Source organism: Sus scrofa, chromosome 6 (genome assembly GCF_054392235.1).
Source record: "Sus scrofa isolate SSC_HxYL_T2T_F1_AM1 chromosome 6, Sscrofa_HxYL_maternal_Yorkshire_Landrace_v2.0, whole genome shotgun sequence".
Classification (NCBI taxonomy): domain Eukaryota; kingdom Metazoa; phylum Chordata; class Mammalia; order Artiodactyla; family Suidae; genus Sus; species Sus scrofa.
The window spans coordinates 13,117,476-13,136,442 of record NC_139388.1 but is presented as its reverse complement, the minus strand read 5'-3'; the positions used below and the strand labels follow the sequence as shown (position 1 = coordinate 13,136,442).

Genomic DNA, 18,967 nt, shown 5'->3' with positions numbered 1-18,967 from the left:
GCTCCTTTTCCACTTAAATCCCCCCCTCCAAGACTGTGCCTCCCAGAATGGCATTTCCGCTTTAGAATCAAGGCCTCAGGATCTGTGCCCCACTGTGCTGGAAGGGGGGGTAGTTACGGGGGGAAAAGAATACCCCCTCCCAGGCTGGCCATGGGTGGGTTTGGGAGGGGCACCCACTGGGCCGGCTCTGGCTGGGATGTATGAGGGAGCAGACCTTCCCTGGCCAAGTGCCAAATGACACAGCCCCCAGGACAGGGTCCAGGCTGGCCCGGGGCCAAGGTCTCTATGACCAAGTGCTCATGTCACGCCTGTAGTGATCCTGCAAAACACGCTTCACGATTAGCCCCATTTTCCAGACGAAAATGTTGAGACCTGGTTTACCATGCTTGCGCCATCCCAGACTTCAGCCACAGAAGGGACAGAGCTGGTGGCCATGGAAGAGATGGTAGGACTGCTAGACCACAGTCCAGCCTGACTTCCCTGGGTCACCTTCAGGACAGGGCAGAAAGGGAATCAAGGGGCAGGAAAGCCAAAGACCCTGCTGCACTCAGAGACCCCCAAAAGACAGGCACCTGAGACTCAAGCACCCCCTCAAACACACCTGAGTTCAGAAGTGAGGTCCAGCCACACTCGGTGCAGGGGGCTGGGTGGGCAGGAAGGAGAGAACACTGATGGGGATGGGCCTGGGGAAGGTGTTGCTGGGCAGAGCCGCCCACCATGGTCAGTCACCCCAGGCACCTAACACCAGGCTGCCGCTGCGCTCACAGGCTGGCCGGGATGTCACCAACCCCTCTCTTCAGGGCCTGGAGGGGTTACTGTCAGTGCAGGGAAGACCATGGGCCCAGCACACAGGAACCGTGGTTCTCATCTGTCCACTAAAGTGTCCACCAGGGTGACGGCTGCTGCTGACCCCAGACCCTAGGTGGAGAGAACATGGGACCCTGCTCCTGCTCTCGGGCTTCTGGGGTCTTATTCTCTAGGTCAGACCCACTGCACAAAGAACCAGTCTTGGAGTTCCCATCGTGGCTCAGTGGTTAACGAATCCGACTAAGAACCATGAGGTTGCGGGTTCGATCCCTGACCTTGCTCAGTGGGTTAAGGATCCGGTGTTGCCGTAAGCTGTGGTGTAGGTCGCAGACGCGGCTCGGATCTGGCGTTGCTGTGGCTGTGCCTGGCAGGAACAGCTCCGATTCAACCGCTAGCCTGGGAACCTCCGGGAGCGGCCCCAGAAAAGGCAAAAAGACAAAAAAAAAAAAAAAAAAAAGAACCAGTCTTGTTTTAGCCCCAACAATGCCTGTGGCAGCATTTTTAACAGCAAAGAGGGGGCATAACCTAAATGCCCAACCTTGGGGGACTGCTTGGGCAACCAGAGCTCCCAGTAGAATACTGGGCAGCTATTAAGATGGCCACTTTCAAGAATGAAATTATGCAAGAAAATACTGATGACAAGCGAAAAGAGTGAGTTAAAATGACTTGTAGAGGCATGACTCAGGCGCCCCCTTCCCCTCCTAAAGCCTTTTTTCCCCAGCAGCACAGAGGGTGGCTGGATGGGGTCAGCTGATGGCCGGCTCCGGGAGCAGCAGCAGGAGAGGATTTCCTGAGGCCGGAGGTGAGTGCTGCCAGCCCCAGGGACAGGAAGAAATGATGTATCTGGAGGGCCGCGGGTGCTGATGCCTTGCCCCTGGGCTGACTATGCACACTGGCAAGCCCCAGCCAGCCCTCCCTGGGCCAAGGGTGGAGGGATCCCTGTGGACGGCCTGGAGAAAAGGCAGGCCTGGCTGTATCAAAAACCACGGGGCCTGCGACCCGACAGTCCACACACCTGGGGTCAGTCAGTTCCCAATGCCATGCTAGGGACCGGGACAGAGCTACCACCACTCAGAGGCTCAGAGAAGGGCACTGCCTCGCCCAGGTCACACCTCCAGGAAGTGACAGAGCTACAACTCAGCTACCTAGGCGTGTTCCCACAGAAAGGCACCCCAGGTGACCCCAGAAAGAGTGTTGGAGTCATAAAGAGCTTTCCCGGGTTCTCTAAGGGTGGAGTAGCCAAGGAGCGGTCCATTTGTCATTACAGTAGTGGGGGCGCTGGTCCCCAGCCTGTGGTTCCCTTTAGCATTGCCTCAGGTCAGTCCCCAGAGACCTGGGCGCAGGGGGGCAGGACCAGGACCAGGACTGAAGGTGTGGGAGCAGAGCCAAGGGGTGGGGGCGGGAACCCACAGGCCTGGATCCCAGCAAATCCAGCCCCTCCGCCGCCCCCATCCTGCAGCTCCCTCCCCTCTCCCTTTGGCTCTTTCACAGACTGGGAACTGGAAGGAGCAGCACTCTCCTAGTTCTTTTCATTGCTTTTCTAATTTGAAAATGAAAGACCAGCAGAGGCACCTGCCAGGAGGTGCCCGCTCCCAAAAGGGGCTCTACTCCCTAGGCGGGAGCAGGGAGAGCAGGGCCAGGCCCTGCAGCACTTCCCAGGGGCCCCAAGTCCTAGGCCCAGGGTGCCAACCCCGTTGGCCCGAGTCCCCCTTCTTTTCCGTACCACCCTTTCCACCTTCCCACATGCCACGGAGAACTGCCGCCTTCCTGGCAGGTAGCCCAGGTGTGTAATGGGAAGACTGCTGGCCCTGCGCCCCGACTCCCTGGGTCCTCACCCCGCAGCCGCCCCTTAACACTACCTGAGGGGGAAACAGGGGTGGGAAAAGAGGGGCACGGGGACAAGGCCATCCTCAGAGAGAAAGCCTAGCGGCCCAGCTCGGGCTGACAGCCTGGGCAGCAGGGACAGGGTGTGGTCAAGAAGCAGTCCCGGCCGGCCATCTGCTGCTGCCTCTCCCCATGGCAACCAGCTCCAGTCTACCGGGGCAGTGGGAGGGGGCGACTTCACATGCCATCTGCTGCCCCTCAGCCTGCTTCCGCAAGAGCACAGGTGCCAACACCCACAGACACCTCAGAGGGGCACCAGTGTTGCCCAGACACTTGGCTGGGGTCAGGGGGCCCGTGGGGTCACAGGACAGGAGCCGGGGGTGGGGGGCAGTGGGGTGGGAATATAGGAAGAAGCAGGCCCTGAGAAAGCACAGCCACAGCAGCCGTTGAGAAAGGGGCTGCTCTTTCTCCCTCCTTGGACCGCCCGTGGGCATCCCACCTGCACCAACTTCAGAGAAAGGCTCCAGGTGCCCCAGACACCTGGGCCCGTGTCCTCGCCAGGTGTATCCTACTAGGACAGAAGCAGGGACTGTTAGTAATTCCACCTGGCACGGGACCCTCAGTGGGCATTGCATCTTCCACAGCCTTGGTTAATTAGCGTTTGTTAAATGCAGCAGGCGCAGGACCCCTGCAGCACTGGGCCAACCCCAGGCACATGCAGGATGCAGCGCAGGGGGCCCCCTCACACGCCAGCCCTGCCTCACCAGGCACACACCTTTGGGCCCACACCTCACGTAGGGTACACTCCACCAAGCCCTCCCTGCTCCCCCAGTGCCTGCTGCATCTGCCGAGCTTCCCCACATGCATACCCTAAACCAGAGGGGAACAAAACCCCAACTTCATCTGAGACCCTGCAGTAAGAATCTTTCTGGGAAGCCCTGCTGCCCCCAGCTCCCCCAGCTCCCCCAGCTCCCCGAGCTGACTGAGGGCGGGGGGAGGGGGACAGGGTCTCCCTCCCTCGTGTGCGGAGTGGGGGGTGGCTGGTTGTGGGGTGGATCACTAACACCTACTACGAAACCCACTCCCTGCTGGGACACTGCTGCGGGGAAAATGAGTCCTTGTCCTCCAGGGAACCTACACTCCAGGGCACCCTGGCGTCGGCAGCACACTCACACACGCCCTCATCACACACCAGCCCTCCAGAGTGTGAGTGTGTGTGGCAGGGGGGCAAAGAGACAAAAGAGGAACACCTCTGGCGATAAGGGCTCTGCAGGAAAACGAAGCAGAGAGCAGGGTGGCGGCAGGGGCTACTTTATATAAGCTGCCTGCGGGTTCCTCTCTGAGGAGGTGGCATTTGAGCAGATGTGTGAATCTTCTGCTAAGGCTCATTATGCAGAAAAGAATAACAGTAAAGATCTGTAAAAACAGCACAGCCATGCCAACTCCCTGGTGTGAAGAGCGGAGCACAGAGGTGTTAGGGTCGGAGGTGTCAGGGACACAGGGAGTAGCTCTCAAGCCCCCCCATCCTTAGCTTCTTGAGTGCTAGGGTGTCCCTCCGGCTGGGGGGCTCCCAGAGTTGAACTGGGAGCAGCAGCAGCACCCCTGTGGGGTGTCTTGATGGGCAGCCAGTCTGGAGGGGCAGGGCAGCTCCCGAGACAGGCTCTATCCTCTCCTAGAAGCCTCTCCCCACCAGGCCCTCTGGGAGAAACACAAGTGACTCAAAACCCTGAGAGGCTTCACCTCACGGGCAACCTGGGAAGAGAGAATTCAAACCCTGGGTATCTGGGGAAGGCTGTAACAAGAAAGGGTGCGCTCACAACCGGTCTCTGAAGGACAGTGTAACTCCGGGGAATCCGGCCTTTGGGGGCACAGACAACGCTCTGGGCATGCCTCGGGGTGTATGCGATTGGCTATCAGGTTTTATAAAACACTGAAATGGGGTGTTACACCACCACCACCACCAGCGTTCCAGTATTAAAAATACGCAGCACACCAAGACGCCAGACGCAAGAGGATGGATAGGTACCTAAGTTCACAGTCGAAAGCGGAACCCTCATCAGCACAGCAACAAAAGGAGAATGATTTTGACACACATCGCGTGGACGAAGATCTCAGAATCACTGTGCTGAATGGAAGAAGCGAGACCCCAGAGAGCACACTCTACATGCTTCCACTTACATCGAATTCCAGAACAGGCGAAACTACACCACGATGAGAGAAATCGGAATCGCTGGCCACCTCACAGGAGGTGAGGCACTCTGGCCTGGGAAGGGGGCGCTTGCGAACTTTCTGAGATGACGGAGATGTTTGCTATCTTGATTTGATTGACAGTGACATGGGGTCTACGTCAGTCAAGACGTATCCAACCGTACACCTAACATCTGTCCACGTCACTACATATAAATCCCACCTCAGAAAGAGTGTCACCTGGTAAAAATAAAGTGCAGAGGAGACAACATATAGCATTAAGGATGCCAAAAATAGGTAATGCAGTCTTAAAACCACCGTGTTATCCTTTTGGCTCTGGCTTTCACGGAGCTTTGACGCCAGGCCTACCTTCCCCATACATGACATAATTCTGGATCTTTTGATGAACCCAGACTGTTTGTGTCTTTCATCATAACCTGCTTCAAATTCTTACTGGAACTTGGCGGGGTTTAAACAATAAACTGAAATTACTGAAAAGCTCCCATCGCCTCTAATTCCCCTTAGAGAAGGGATTAACTTTAGACCCACAACTTGGGACCACCTCTCCTGCCAGAGCTGGCATCCACTGCCACCTCCAAAGCCCCCAACCTGTCCTCAGCTCTTTTTCTTGAACAGAGGGAGACAATGGCCCAGCAAACTAAGAGAAGCCGAAGAAACAATGGGGTTTGACCAGGATGCAATCAAAGCAAGGAGCTGAGTTGAAGCCAAAGAGGCTTCAGGTGAGCACAGACTCCTGATGGGCCATGGGAAGTGAGGGGCCAGCAGAAGTCACCCTCACAGCCTTGAGGCCCACAGGCCTCACCCACAGAATTGAGCCCCCATCCTTAAGGGGCCAGGACCCACCTCAGGGGTGCTCTCCTTCTCTCCAGCACCCTGCCTGTCCTTGGCTGACCAGGCTGCTGACCACAGCTAAAGTCAGGCTTGTGCCCACTGATCCAACAGCTTTCACTGCCTGTAACTCTGCACGCATTCCTGGGGGGACACAGGGCAGGGCATCCATTTGGCCTGGCAGTGGGCCAGCCGGTGGCCCCGGTGGAGGCCACTCCATCTACGGGGTGAGGACGGTACCTGTCCATCCAAGGCTCAAGAGGTAGGGGTCCCATAGGCAGGTGGGGGCAGGGAGCAGCCAGAGTCATCCCCTCGTTCAGGCCCTGGTGGGAATGACAATAAGGAAAGGGCTACTGCAGGCAGACTGAGCAGGCCACGGAGAACTGGGGGGGCAGATGGCTCACCGCCCCCTGCAAGCTGGTTGTGCAGGAGCCAGGAGTGAGTCTTGGCCACTGCACCAGCCAATGGTGGCAAGATAAAAATAACCTCAGAGTTCCTCCCGTCGTGGCACAGTGGAAACAAATCTGACTAGGAACGGTGAGGTTGCAGGTTCGATCCCTGGCCTCACTCAGTATATTAAGGATCCGGCGTTGCCATGAGCTGTGGTGTAGGTCGCAGACATGGCTTGGGTCGGATCTGGTGTGGCTGTGGCTGTGGCTGGCAGCAATAGCTCCGCTTAGATCCCTAGCCTGGGAACCTCCATATGCCACGGGTGTGGGCTAAAAGGACAAAAAAAAAAAAAAAAAAAAAAAAAGATAATAACCTCAATAACAGTAGCTGTTATGACTTATTAGCCTCTTACTAAAAGCTTTCTGCAAACCTTGCCAAGTCCTCATAAAGACCCAAGAGCCCAGTGCTATGAACATCCCTATAACACAAAGGACACAGGCTCAGAGAGCTTCAGGAATTCGCTCAAGGTATCCATGCGCCAGCACCATTCATTCTGGAGCCCTTGCCCTTGACCCAACGATTGTCCTCTCCACCCAGAAGCAGCCTCTCTGGGGACCACTCGGCCCCCAACAAGGCTCCCCGGAGAGCGGTTGAGATGCAGGCTCTGCACAGACACACAGACACCTGTCTGGGGATGGGGGGCTCCTTGATGCTCCCAGGGCCCCTTCCTTGGCAGGTGGCCAGGGCAGGCTGGGGCCCTGCAGTGGAGAGAGGAGCCGAGCTGGCCTGAGTCCTGCCCGGAGGAGCCTGACAGCAACCAGATAATGGCAATGATAAACGCACAACCACAGATGGGAGTCCTGGAGGGCCTCCTGGCACGGAGGCCTCTGCCTGAGCCAGCAGGAGTGACGGTGAGCAGGCAGCGCGGTTGGAGATCTCTTCCTGCAGAGGGAGGGCCAGGCAGAGGCAAGGCCAGGGGCAGGAGGGGCCTGCCAGCTGCTTTGAAGACAGAACTGAGGACCTTGGACTTGGAGGTCCTTCCCACTGTCCTCTTTTGAGCCTGTTCCTCCAGGCCCCAGCTGTCCATGACCTGGCTGCCCAGGCCAGCGGTGAACCCAGGGCAGAGCCTCCCAGCTCACTGGCCAGCTCTCCCATCACAGTGGTGGCTGGCACAGAGCCAGGCACAAAGGGCACCCCGGGACTGCTGGCAGAGGTTCAGCCAGGTGCCACTCCCGCTCCACTGATCTCCACTGACCGCTGCTGGGGCCTGCAGCACTACACCGGCTCTGCTGCACAGCCCTGGGCAAGCTGCCTGGCTGCCTGAGCTCCAGCTGCCTCGTCTCCCAGGGGTACCGAGGGGGTTACATGAACTCATGCTCGGCCAGCCATGAGCAGAGGGATGCTCTCTCAGCAGCCCCGGCCTCTGTGGATGGCTCAACAGGCCGCAGCCCCCACAATTACAGAGGCTACGCTCACTTTCTGGCTTTCGATCCTGCCAGACTTGGTTCCCACCCTGGTTCAGTCTCTCAGTGGCCAGGCAAGACTACAGGTCCTCCCGAGCCCAGCGCCTGGCACACAGAAAGCGCTCAACACACGTCAGCATCTCAGTCCTTAAAAGGACCGATCCCTCACTCAATAAAGGAGCAGAGGAGGGGCTGGAAAGGCTGTGCCCATTTCACAGACAGGAAACAAGAGGCAGGAACAGCAGGGACCTGCTCTACAAGCTGGAAGCTGGCTTCTCATCTGCCAGTGCCAGGGGGCAGTGTCCCTCCTATACACGGATCGTGCCAGTGGCCACCTGGGGTCCGAGGTGGGTGGCACAGCCGTTTTTCTTTCAAATGCTTCCTGCCCGCCCAGAGGGAAGAGATAGGCCTGGGCGCTGAACAACTAAGCCCAAGAGTAGGGCGGATGTCAGAGAACAGCCAGGAAGTGGGTCTCCAGGTTCCGTGTGAACACTGCCCTCAGCTCAGGGCAGAGGAAGGAGCACCAGGCAAGGGGTCCCTGCGTGCCTTCCCCTTCCATGTGGGTCAAATGACAGAGTGAGACCACCCGATCCCTGGAGGTCCCACAGCTCTCAGACTCAGGAGGTCACTTGTGGCCCAGCCTGACCCTGCCCAACCTCTTCTCTCCCCGCCGTCACCTCCCATCCTGTTCTGAACCATCCTGTAATTGCTGTGGGCCAAAGTGCCTGCGTCAGCTCGTCCAGGAAAAGACTGCCCAAATGAGCGGGTGTGCTTAAAACCCAAACGTGTCCCTGAGCACCGCTTGGGCACTCACCATTCTGGGTTCCCAGAGCAGGGCTTGAGCAGGAAGCTTGGCCTGGAAGCCTTCGAGGGCCTCACCACTCAGCAGCACATGAAAGCAATTTTCTGAACATTTCACGGCTGCTCCAAAAATGAACTTCCTCTCCCAGTGCCACCAGCTCACCCATGACCAAGGTCCCAGGAGAGAGCCAGGGTGATCTGACAGCCTGGTTCAGGTTCATAGGGAGCTGGGGTGAGACCCCTGAATTCCCCGGTATAATCTCCAGGGCTGTGACTGCAGGCAGGAGGGTGGGAAGCAAATTGGAGCTGGCAAGGGTGTTGACAGACCAAGCAGACCTCGACTGCAGGTCTCCACAGCAGGTGTCCACAGCAGTGCCTGTGTGTCCATGCCCAGAGCCCAGCTGTCCCACCATCCCTCTCTTGTTACAGATGGGGCCATTGAGGCACAGAGCCCAAGAAGGCTGCCCCAAGTGCTATAAAGCAGCGAGTCTGGGTGTCACACAGACCTCTGCTGTGACTATGGACAACCACACCAAATCAAGAGCACACCTCCCAGTGTGAGGCTGGCAGGCTCTGAAGCGGTCCAGGTCACTGCGGTTCACTCCTGTCCTGGAGACCCAGGCCCAAGCAGGCTCAGGTGGTCCACACTGTCTCTCCAGGCCAGTGCCCACAGGGTCAGGGTTGCTCCCCCCAAGTCCTGAGCCAGAAGAGACCCGGAGCTGTGCAGGAAAGCAGAGCAGGAGAAGGGCTGGCAGGCATTTCCTGTCTTCTTTCTTTCTAAAGACGAGGCAATTATGCTCTGAACCAGAACAGATGGGGGTAGGGGGCACATCAGCACGGGCTGGAAGCCCTAATTTTTTCATCTGTAACTCTGCATTACCGCTTCTGGAGGCGGGCAGGAGCTGGGATCTTTAATTCCATAATAACAAAGCTTTGCACTTACACAGCATCTCTCTTCCAGTAATCTCCACACACTCTATGGTGCTTAATTAAAAGGCCGCTTGCCCTGCCAGGAAGCCCCAACTGTCTGTTTCACCCGAAAGGATGGGGTCCCGCCAAGTGAGGTGCAATTCCAGAAACAGGCCGGTGGACAGGCGCTCCACTCGCTCGGGGCCACAGCCCTTTCCTGTCAGAGGGGAAAGCCCCGAGTAGCCAGAAACAATGGCTGAAGGCCACAGCTTTCCCGCAGAAGGCACCCCTTCTGGGCAGGAAGCAGGGTGTCAGCCCCCACCTCGATCTGTGCATCTGTGAAGCCGGCCGGGGCCGGCACCTGAGGCCTGGTGACCCCGGGGTGGCCAGGATCACCTGCCACCCTCAGGAGGCGGGGCCCAGATGCCTCCGTGGCCGGCCTAAGTGTGGAGCCTGGGGGCTGCCCAAACCCGCCTGCTGGCCAAGGAGGAGGAGGAGGGGGGGGTGTCAGGTGAGAAGAGAAGCCCCCCCATGGGTGGGGGCGGGGCGGGGGGAGAAAGGCGGGGCCTTGCACCCTTGAGGGGTTCAGCGACAATGGTAAACTTCCCGGCAAAGTGAATGGCTCCGCGGGTGCCGGGGTGGGTAGGCGCAGATCCCCCACCCGGCCTGGGGGAGGGGTGTCTCGGTCTCGGGAGAGGTAGGGACCGGGCTCCAGGCCTGGCCAACCTGGTGAGATCCCCGGAGCACGGCAGGACAGCTGTCCCAGGTGGTTCCCAGGGGGACAACGCAGACCCCCGCTCCCTCACCCGGCGCAGTCATCCTGGAGGGAGGATCCGGGGGAGCGAAAGAGACCTCTCCCCACTAGGCCTGGCCATCCTGGGGAGAGATATTCCTGGGGGACGGCACGGACCACAGCCGGACCCGGCTCTCCAGGGGGAGGATGGAAAGAAAGGGGCAGAGAGGCCGGCTTCGGGGAGACGCCCCCAGGCTGCCCCTCTCCCCCGACACGAGAAGGCCCAGGTGACGCGACCCCCAGCCCGGAGGCCCCGCAGCAGTAGGCCTGCAGCGGGCGGCGCGAGGTCGCAGGCCCGGCCCGGGGCAGCGGGGCCGGGGTCCCGGCGGGAGGTCGGTACTCACCGGCACGGACATCTTGGCCGTCGCTCCCGGGGCCCGGGCGGGCAGCGGCGCCGGCAGGCTGGGCGCTCCGGACCGCCGCGCCGCTCAGAACCCCCGGCGCCGGGTCCCGGCGCTCTCCCGGCTCCCCGCGGGATCCTGCGCGCTCCCGGCAGCCGGACAGTCCGGCCGCTCCAGCCCGCGCCGCGCATGCGCCGCGCCGCGCCGCCCCTCCCCCTCCTGTCTCCGCCGCCGGGGGCCGCGTTAAAGGCGAGGACCCCAGACCCCGACATTTTTCTGTCGGCCCAAAGCGGCGACGAGGCTCCATCTCCACCCCTTACCCATTCTTCAGGGGCCACCTCGAGTCGCACCATCTCCTGTGCGCCCGCCGAGTCTGGAAGCCAGTACCCCCACCCCCACGTTGCCTAGCCCAGGGGGCTGGGTGCCTGCCCTGCGGTCTGGCCAGCCTCCCAGTCCCTGTGTCTGAGGGCGATCGCACGTCAGCCGAGCAGGGCTCCTAGAAACCCTTCCCACTCCCGCAGCTGAAAGCCCAGACACCCCCGGTACCCCCCACACGGCGCTACTCAGGGCTCCTCCTGACTGCCCCTCCCCAGGGATGGCGAAGCTCGGATTCCCTAGGAACAGCCTGGCTTATTGTCAGGTCACCCTGACAGAGCTGGACTGGCTTTTAGGGAGGATCCTGTCTCCCAGTAACCCCCACGCAAGGGCCACCCACTGCCAGGCCATCCCTACACCAGAGACCAGCCTTCAGACGCTGAAGATGGGCATTCCAGGGCCTGAGCTTTCCTTTCCTGGGAGTTAAACGCCTGATTTATTCAGCTGTTCCACATCTAACATGGTGTCCAAGCACTGGGTACATACTTGGGCATCGCAGCTGCCCCGCCCCCTGCCAGGTAGGCCTCGCTATTCCCATGTTATATTTAACAGACTCTGAGATCCCTCAGCCACCAGAAGGTATACCAGGGGCCTGAGCACTTTGTTCTGCCCCTGGCCACATACAGACTGTCCCTGCTCCCTGGGGGCCCTTCCTAGGCTAAGCTGCACCTGGAGAAATTGCTCTACTGCCTGGGGAGGCTAAAGGAGCACCTAGACCAGCATTCTAGGGGCCAGGGCAGGGGCCAGCGGGGAACGAAGGCTGGCTCTGTGAGGCTGGTCTGCAGCAGTCGCATCTCATGGAGGACCTGGGGGACAGACAGAGAGCTCCAGCCCCTTAGGAAATCTGCGGGGGCAGGTGCCAAGGGAGACAGGCTCTTTTGTCTGCCAGGCGTGAGGTGCCAGGAGGCCTAAGGTGATAGAATAGCGGGAAGACAGTGACAGGTGGCAGGTGGGCTTTCCCAGAGCTCCAAATCTGGCTGCGAGGTCCCAGACCTCCATACCCCCCCCGGGAGCAGGTCATCCGTTGCAGTTTAGAAGGCTTTTCAGCCTTCTTCCCCAAGCGGTGGGCTGCCTTGGTCTTTGTTCCAGAAGGTTTTGGGGGGAGTCCTAACAGCAACCACCAGCAATGAGACGGTACTAGGCATGCAAGAAAGAGGACATTGAGAGCTGCCACGAGGCCCCAGTCCTGGTTCTGGGAGTGATGAGCAGGGGTCCCGTCCTGCTCCCGCTGAGCAGGGTTGCCCCCCACCCCGACCCTTCGAGCAGGGGTTCCCGGTTGCACACCCAATTTCCCAAGCCTAGTACTCAGCAAGGCGTTATGGAGGGGGCAGGCAGGGCCACAGCAAGCAGAGGGGGTTCTGAGCTGACAGCTGCCACCCCCTCAAAGGGCCCTCTGTGTATGTCTGGCAGGCAGCCCTGCCCGTGCCCACCCGCCCACATCCAGCTGGCACGGAGGTTCCTGAGCCGGGAGCAGCAGCTCAGCCTGGCGCCTGGGCTCCAGGACACACACGCTTGCTGTCTCAGAGGCCCCCCTCTTTGCCACCAGGGCCCCCTCCCTCACTGAGCCTTCCCCCAGGAGCACGGGTTCTGCCCGGTCTTTCTCTCCTACTTGGACTGGATTCTCATAGCCCACTGCTCCTGTCTCCTCTCCCCACTGACCCCATCTTGGTGCCCAGGCCAGAAGTGGGTGAGCAGTGGGGAAAGACTCCATCTTTGGACAGGAAATGGGAACCCAGGAAATGGGGTGCAGCTGGGACTGTGACCTCCAAACCACCTAGTCCTTGCCTCCAACTGATCCCCCATGACTGCTTACTTGGGAAAGCCATCACCGACCCCTCCCTTAGCACAGGAAGAAGATTCCCTGGGCCAGACCCTCACTGACTCCAAGGTAGGCACCTTGGGCCTTGGGTAAGGGGTTAGGGGCAGCCGGAAGAGCCCTGTCAGGGCACAGAGCATCCTCCCCAGCATGACCGGGTGTCTGTGAAAAGGCAGCAGATGCTCCCCCCATCACTACCCCAGCAGGCAGATGCTCCCACGATGACCCACTCGGTCCTGCAGAGAGTGGGCTCTGGTGCAGTTACACCCCAAGCAACAGCTGGGCTGCCTGAGCAGGTGCCAGCACCTTGAGAGGGTGCTTGAGGGCTGATCAGGGCCCCAGGGAGACAGGGGTTATTGTTGCTCCTGGCAGTGGGAGAGAAGGGAATTTGGACATAGTCCCAGAGTGATTCTGGGCAGCGACAAGCTTCACATGCAGTCCTCCGGACACCCAAACCCGACCGCTGTCCCCCAGGCTTTACCGAGTCCAAATGGCCAAGGCCTGGGCAGTGGCTCCTTCTCCCCCCGACCCCCGGGATAATGAGGGACCCCTCTGGCAGAGGACGCTCTGGCCCAAAAGAGTGCAGTGAGCCTTTAGAGGGACCTGTGGGCGCTGTGCAATCATGCTACCTGAGCACTGGGCATCTGTCAGCAAGAAGGAGCCAACACTGGCACAGCCTTGTTAACTAATGCCCACACTCCAGTCGGATCTCCTCCGTTTCTCCTTACTGTCCTTTTCCTCTGGGCTGTGACTCTTCCTCAGAGTCCTTGTTTTTGATGACCTTGACAGTTTTGAAGAGCACTGGTCAGGGATTTTTTTGGGGGGAGGTGGTTAGGGCTGCACCTGTGGCATATGGAAGTTTCCAGCCTAGGGGTTAAATCAGAGCTGTAGGCACCGTCCTACAGCACAGCCACAGCCACACCTACGCTGCAGCTCACGGCACCGCCACATCCTTAACCCACTGAGCGAGGTCAGGGATGGAACCTGAGTCCTCATGGATACTAGTCACGTTCGTTACCAATGAGCCATGACAGAAACTCCTGGTGGGGAATTTAATAGAATGTCCTTCTAATGGGATTTGTCCCATGTTTGTCTCACCATCAGACTGGGGCTGTGAGTTTTTAGGAGGAAGACCTCAGAGGTAAAATGGCATTTGCATCGCATCATTTCAAGGCTGTATACTGTTAGCAAGATTTACTGTTGCAGGTGCGACATTGGCCTTGGTGACCCAGCTGAGTAGTGTTTGTCAGGTTACTCCCCTACAAAGTGACACTTCCCCCACCCCCCACCCCCATACCCTTTGAAGGCGTGAGCAGTTACGATCTGCCTCCTTGAGGATAGAGTTATCTGCATCAGTTATTGGGAATTCTGTATGGGAAGTTTGTCTCTTCTCCTGTATTTATTTATTTTTGTCTTTTTAGGGCCACTCCCGTGGCATATGGAGGTTCCCAGGCTAGGGGTCTAATCAGACTGATAGCCAATGACCTACACCACAGCCACAGCAATGCCAGATCCAAGCTGCGTCTGCAACCTACACCACAGCTCATGGCAAAGCCAGATCCTTAACCCACTGAGCGAGGCCAGGGATCGAACCCGCAACCTCATGGTTCCTAGTTGGATTCGTTTCAGCTGCGCCACGACAGGAACTCCTCCTTCATTTATTTATTCAGACACTTATTTACATCAGTATGAACCCATACTTATTTTATTTCTTTTTTGGCTGTGCCCACGGCATGCTGAAGTTCCCGGGCCAGGGATTGAAGCCTTGCCACAGCAGGGATTTGAGTCACAGTAGTGACAACACTGTATCCTTAACTTTCTGGACAACCAGGGAACTCCATGGCTGTTTACTTTATATTTTGGAATATAATCTAATGCTACCTTTTGTTCTTGCTCAAATTTTTCCTGCTTGGGCTCTTTTGAGTTCTTTCAGTTAACGAATCAGATTTTTCAAGAAAATCTAGAAATCCAGATTATTTTATAAAATCTCTAGGTTTTGAAACCTTGACTGAGTAAGCCAATGCTTCTGCCAGCCAACCCAGGCGGCTCTGGGTGCTGGAGTCAGATTATCTGGTTTGAACCCTGCTGCTCTGCTTGCAGCTGAATGATCTTGTTTATGTGGGTTATGAGCCTGGGGCTCAGTTTCCTTATCCGTGAAATGGGACGATAAAACTCTCTGGTTGGTTGTGAATAGCTCAGGAAAGTTCAGGGCACTGGACCTGACATAGAATCCTTATAAAGCAGCAGGGACCATCATGCCCCCTCAAAGCTGCTCCCCCACTGGGCACTAAGCTTCTGCGTTTGGCCAACCCCAGGATTCCTCTCACTTAGTTCAAATGACACCTTTTACTGTTCATGGGAACAGCTACTCATGACATGTGGCTCCAGCCTTCAGTGTAGATCCCAGCATCCAGCATGGATTTTATTTATTTATTTATTTTTTTGTCTTTTTTGTCTTTTCTGGGGCTGTTCCCACAGCACATGGAGGTTCCCAGGCTAGGGGTCCAATCGGAGCTGTAGCTGCCAGCCTACGCCAGAGCCACAGCGACGCGGAATCCGAGTTGCATCTGCAACCTACACCACAGCTCACGGCAACGCCGGATCCTTAACCCACTGAGCAAGGCCAAGGATCGAACCGGCAATCGCATGGTTACTAATCGGATTCGTTAACCACTGAGCCACGACGAGAACGCCTTTCTTTTCTTTTTTCAGCATGGACTTTTTGACTGAAAAATTCCACAAATTTATCCTAAAAAATGCATTCACAAGTAGCCAAAGATATACATGCCAGGATGTAACTTGCAGCTTTCCTTGTGATCAGGAAAACACAGGAACAACTTACAAGCTCAATTAATAAACACCAGTTAAACAAATCACAGAACATTCCCTAGACAGGGAACATTGAACAACTCCCCCTGCCCCTGCCCCTGCCTCTAGCAACCACCATTCTTCCATCTCTCTGAACTTGCCTATTCTAATATCTCATAGAAATGCAATCACAGAACATTGATCCTGTTTTGTCTGGCTTATAGCACTTAGTAAAGTGTTTTCACACATGTAATTTTTTTCTTTATGAACATCTTTTGAGGTGAAATGCAATTGCCAAGTGTGCTGGCATTGACCCAGCTATGGTTTAAGTCAAAGATGCAGCTCAGATTTGATCCCTGGCCTGGGAACTTCCATATGTATCCGGTGTGGCAAAAAAAGAGAGAGAGAGAGAAAAGGGGGCCTTCCTGTCGTGGCTCAGTGGTTAACCAACCGGACTAGTATCCATGAGGATGTGGGTTTGATCCCTGGCCTCGCTCAGTGGGTTAAGGATCCGGTGTCGCCATGAGCTATGGTGTAGGTCGCAGACTCGGCTCGGATCTGGCGTGGCTGTGGCTGTGGCTGTGCTGGTGTCTACAGTTCCAATTCAACCCCTAGCCTGGGAACTTCCATATGTGCTGCAGGTGAGGCCCTAAAAAGACAAAAAATAAAAATAAGAAAGAGAGAGAACATCTTTTGAGGGGAAATGCAATTGCCAAGTTTGCCAAGCTCTAGGATGTACAGGTTCTCATGCAGCCCCGACACCATCACCTCCGAGCAGGCAGGAGACAGAGGTGAAGGGACTTGCCGCAGGCCCCACCTCAGCTCCCGGGGCTCTGGAGCGGGCCTCCTGGTCTTCTATGATGTTTGTAAACACCCAGGGACCACAGCCCCTTTCCAGGAACAGGCGTGTGTTCTCAGTGACTGTGCCGAGTGGAATCTCACTCTCGGCTGGAAACAATCCCCAGGGCATTGTGTTTCCGAATCCAGGGATGCAGCCGCCCAGCTGAGCAGTGTACATTCTCTAAATTATTAAACAGTGGATGCCACACTGGGGTCACTAGTGCGAGTCCCCAGAGCAGCAGTTCGGTTCTCAGTGAGGCAGGCACGCCAGGGCCCTACCCCCACCACTGCTGTGCTGCCTGGAGGCCAAGGGTCTGCCCCAGGGGTGCTGGGAAAGTCTCCCTGCTCCCCAGGAGCCCGAGGGAGACTGACCCTTGTGAAAATGGAGGGAAATCACTGCAGGAAGGGAGGTCCGTACTTTGGCAGGAATGTGGTTCCCTGTCACCTTTGACCTCCAGTGGCAGGGCAGGGTGGCCCGGTTTGGGCACCAGGCTGGCCCTGTGAGCTTCAGGACAGGATTCATACCTAGTCCGTTTTCATCCCACCTGTCAGGTGGGGCTCAGTAAAGCCGAGACGCGTCCACAACCCCGGGGAGCCCCATGCAGCTTTATTTTTGTGGACGCCCCATCTCCCCGCCAGAGTCCTGCCACGCTGGGGCCCTGATTCAGAAGTTCTGGAAGGACTGGGTTGCACGGTCTAGAAGGATGGCTCCCAGCTAAAGCAGTTCTATGCCGCTGCTGTCAGAATCGCTGACTCGGTCTCTCCGCCCTCCACCCACCGGCTTGCCTTTCCGGGGCCCCGGGCTTTCTACTCCCCAGGCTCCCCTCCCTCCCAGGAGGCCCAAACCCTCCCCTGCTCAGGAAGCCCCAGGGGAGACGAAGAGGTTTTGCCGAGGCACCTCGGAGTTGCCCCGAGGACCTGGATCTTCTGATGTCCCTTCCCAGTGAGGGTGGGAAAGCCCACTCTGTGAGCAGAGCCTGCTTCTTTCTTCTCTAGCCTCTGGGTCTACTGACTCAGGGCAGTTGTTGAATAACCCAAGACAAGGAACAAGGACGCAGCCACCCCCAGCCAGCCAGCAGCCTGGAGGTACACTAAATGCCATGACTCAGCTTGGAAGGAGGCCAGGGCAGCTGCCCCAGAGGCTTTGAACATCTCGGGGGATTGTTCTTGCGGTCAGTGTCTCAGGCTCTTCAGAAGGACTTTGGTCTTAAACAGTTTCCTAGCAGATAATCCCTCCACTCATCTTCAAGGCAGGAGTCTTCACCAGCCCTCAGGCCTATGGTGACCTAAGTCCAGCTCATCCTGGGAGGTCCCAGGTCTGGCTGACAGCAGGAACCCGTTCTCCATCTGCGAGCACAGAACCCAGGCCAGCTCTGGTTCTCCCAGGGTCTGTCCTCGCTGGCTCCCTATCATCTAAGGATGCACGGAAGGGAGCAGATGCCACAAGTCTAGTCTGTTTGCGCTGCTTCACAGCTGTCAACCACCTTTTCTTTTCTCTTTTTTTTTTTTTTTTATTTTTAGGGCCACGCCTGCAGCCTATGAAAGTTCCATAGGGGTCAAGTCGTAGCTACAGCTGCCAGCCTACGCCACGGCCACAGAAACAAGGGCTCCAAGCCTCGTCGGTGACCTACACCACAGCTCATGGCAATGCTGGATCCTTAACCCACTGAGCAAGGCCAGGGATCGAACCCGCAACCTCATGGCTCCTAGTTGGAGTTGATTCTGCTGTGCCACGACGGGAACTCCTGAACCCCCATTCTATAGACAGCAAGAGTGAGGGTGCATGAAACAGCCTAAATGACCAAAGAAAGGGGGATCTGAACCACAAGCCTGCAATCCTGTGTGCAGGTCTGATGACCCAGGTCAGGACCGACGTGGCAGACCTGGAGGACACACAGAGGGCCACTGCCATGAGAGAGGGGACGGGCAAGCCATGGAAAGCAAGAGGAGCAGAGACGGGAGGCTGCGCAGTTGTGAACAGTAACTTAAGGCCAGTGTGGACCCGCTCACCCACCTCAGAACAGCGTGGGAGGCATGAGAGCAGTGAAGTCAAGCCCCACTTCTTCACTGAACACAATACCCTGAGAAGGGAGAGGGTAAATGGATTCAGAAGACATTTACAGTGACGGACAGATGACTATGCCACAAAACTACATTTAGGAGTTCCTGTCGTGGCTCAGCAGAAACGAATCTGACTAGCGTCCATGGGGACGCAGGTTTGATCCCTGGTCTCGATCAGTAGGTTAAGGATCTGAAGTTGCCATGAGTTGTAGTGTAGGTCACAGATGCAGCTTGGATCCTGAGTTGCTGTGGCTGTGGTGTAGGCTGGCAGCTGTAGCTCCGATTTGACCCCTAGCCTGGGAACCTCCATGAGCAACAGGTGCGGCCCCAAATAGACAGACAAATCTCTAAAACACTAGGTTTAGATGGATGGAGGGTCATGAGGACATATTCCTGCTGCATTAGTCAGGGTTCTCCGGAGTGGAAGCAGTAGGAATACACAGGCTGAGGAGTCCCACCACCTGCCACCTGCAAGCTGGAGACCCAGGCGAGCTGCTGGTGTGAGTCCTAGTGCCAGCCCGAATGTGCGAGCACCCGGCCATGGACGGGAGGAGCTGGGTGTCTGGGCTCAAGGTGAAAGCAGAGTCCCCTCCCCCGCTGGTTCTCTCCAGGCCCTCAGTGGGTCAGATGTCCAGTGACACGGTGACTATGAGCTGCTCAGTCTACATCTGAATGCTCATCATTTCTAGAACAGCCCCTAAAG

At 57.3% G+C, this 18,967-nt stretch overlaps 1 protein-coding gene across 5 annotated transcripts in view; it reads right to left on the bottom strand.

The window, feature by feature from the left end:
• The window catches only part of BCAR1 (BCAR1 scaffold protein, Cas family member), a 43,004-nt gene extending 24,720 nt beyond the window's left edge, over nt 1-18,284 (bottom strand). The window contains exons 1-3 of one of the 5 annotated variants that reach the window (XM_084959557.1): nt 18,218-18,284; nt 5,908-5,990; nt 4,810-5,058 (exon numbers count right to left, since the gene is read on the bottom strand). Coding sequence is in view for 2 of the 5 variants with exons in the window: in XM_021093776.2 (XP_020949435.2) it covers nt 10,685-10,717 (33 nt within the window). In the remaining 3 variants the exon portion in view is untranslated. Of the gene's footprint in view, nt 1-4,809; nt 5,059-5,907; nt 5,991-9,264; nt 9,448-10,367; nt 10,531-10,684; nt 10,905-18,217 lie in introns of those variants that run through there. The other 4 variants (XM_084959560.1, XM_084959559.1, XM_021093776.2 and 1 more) reach the window with 4 other exon arrangements.
• Between the last annotated feature and the right edge of the window lie 683 nt (nt 18,285-18,967).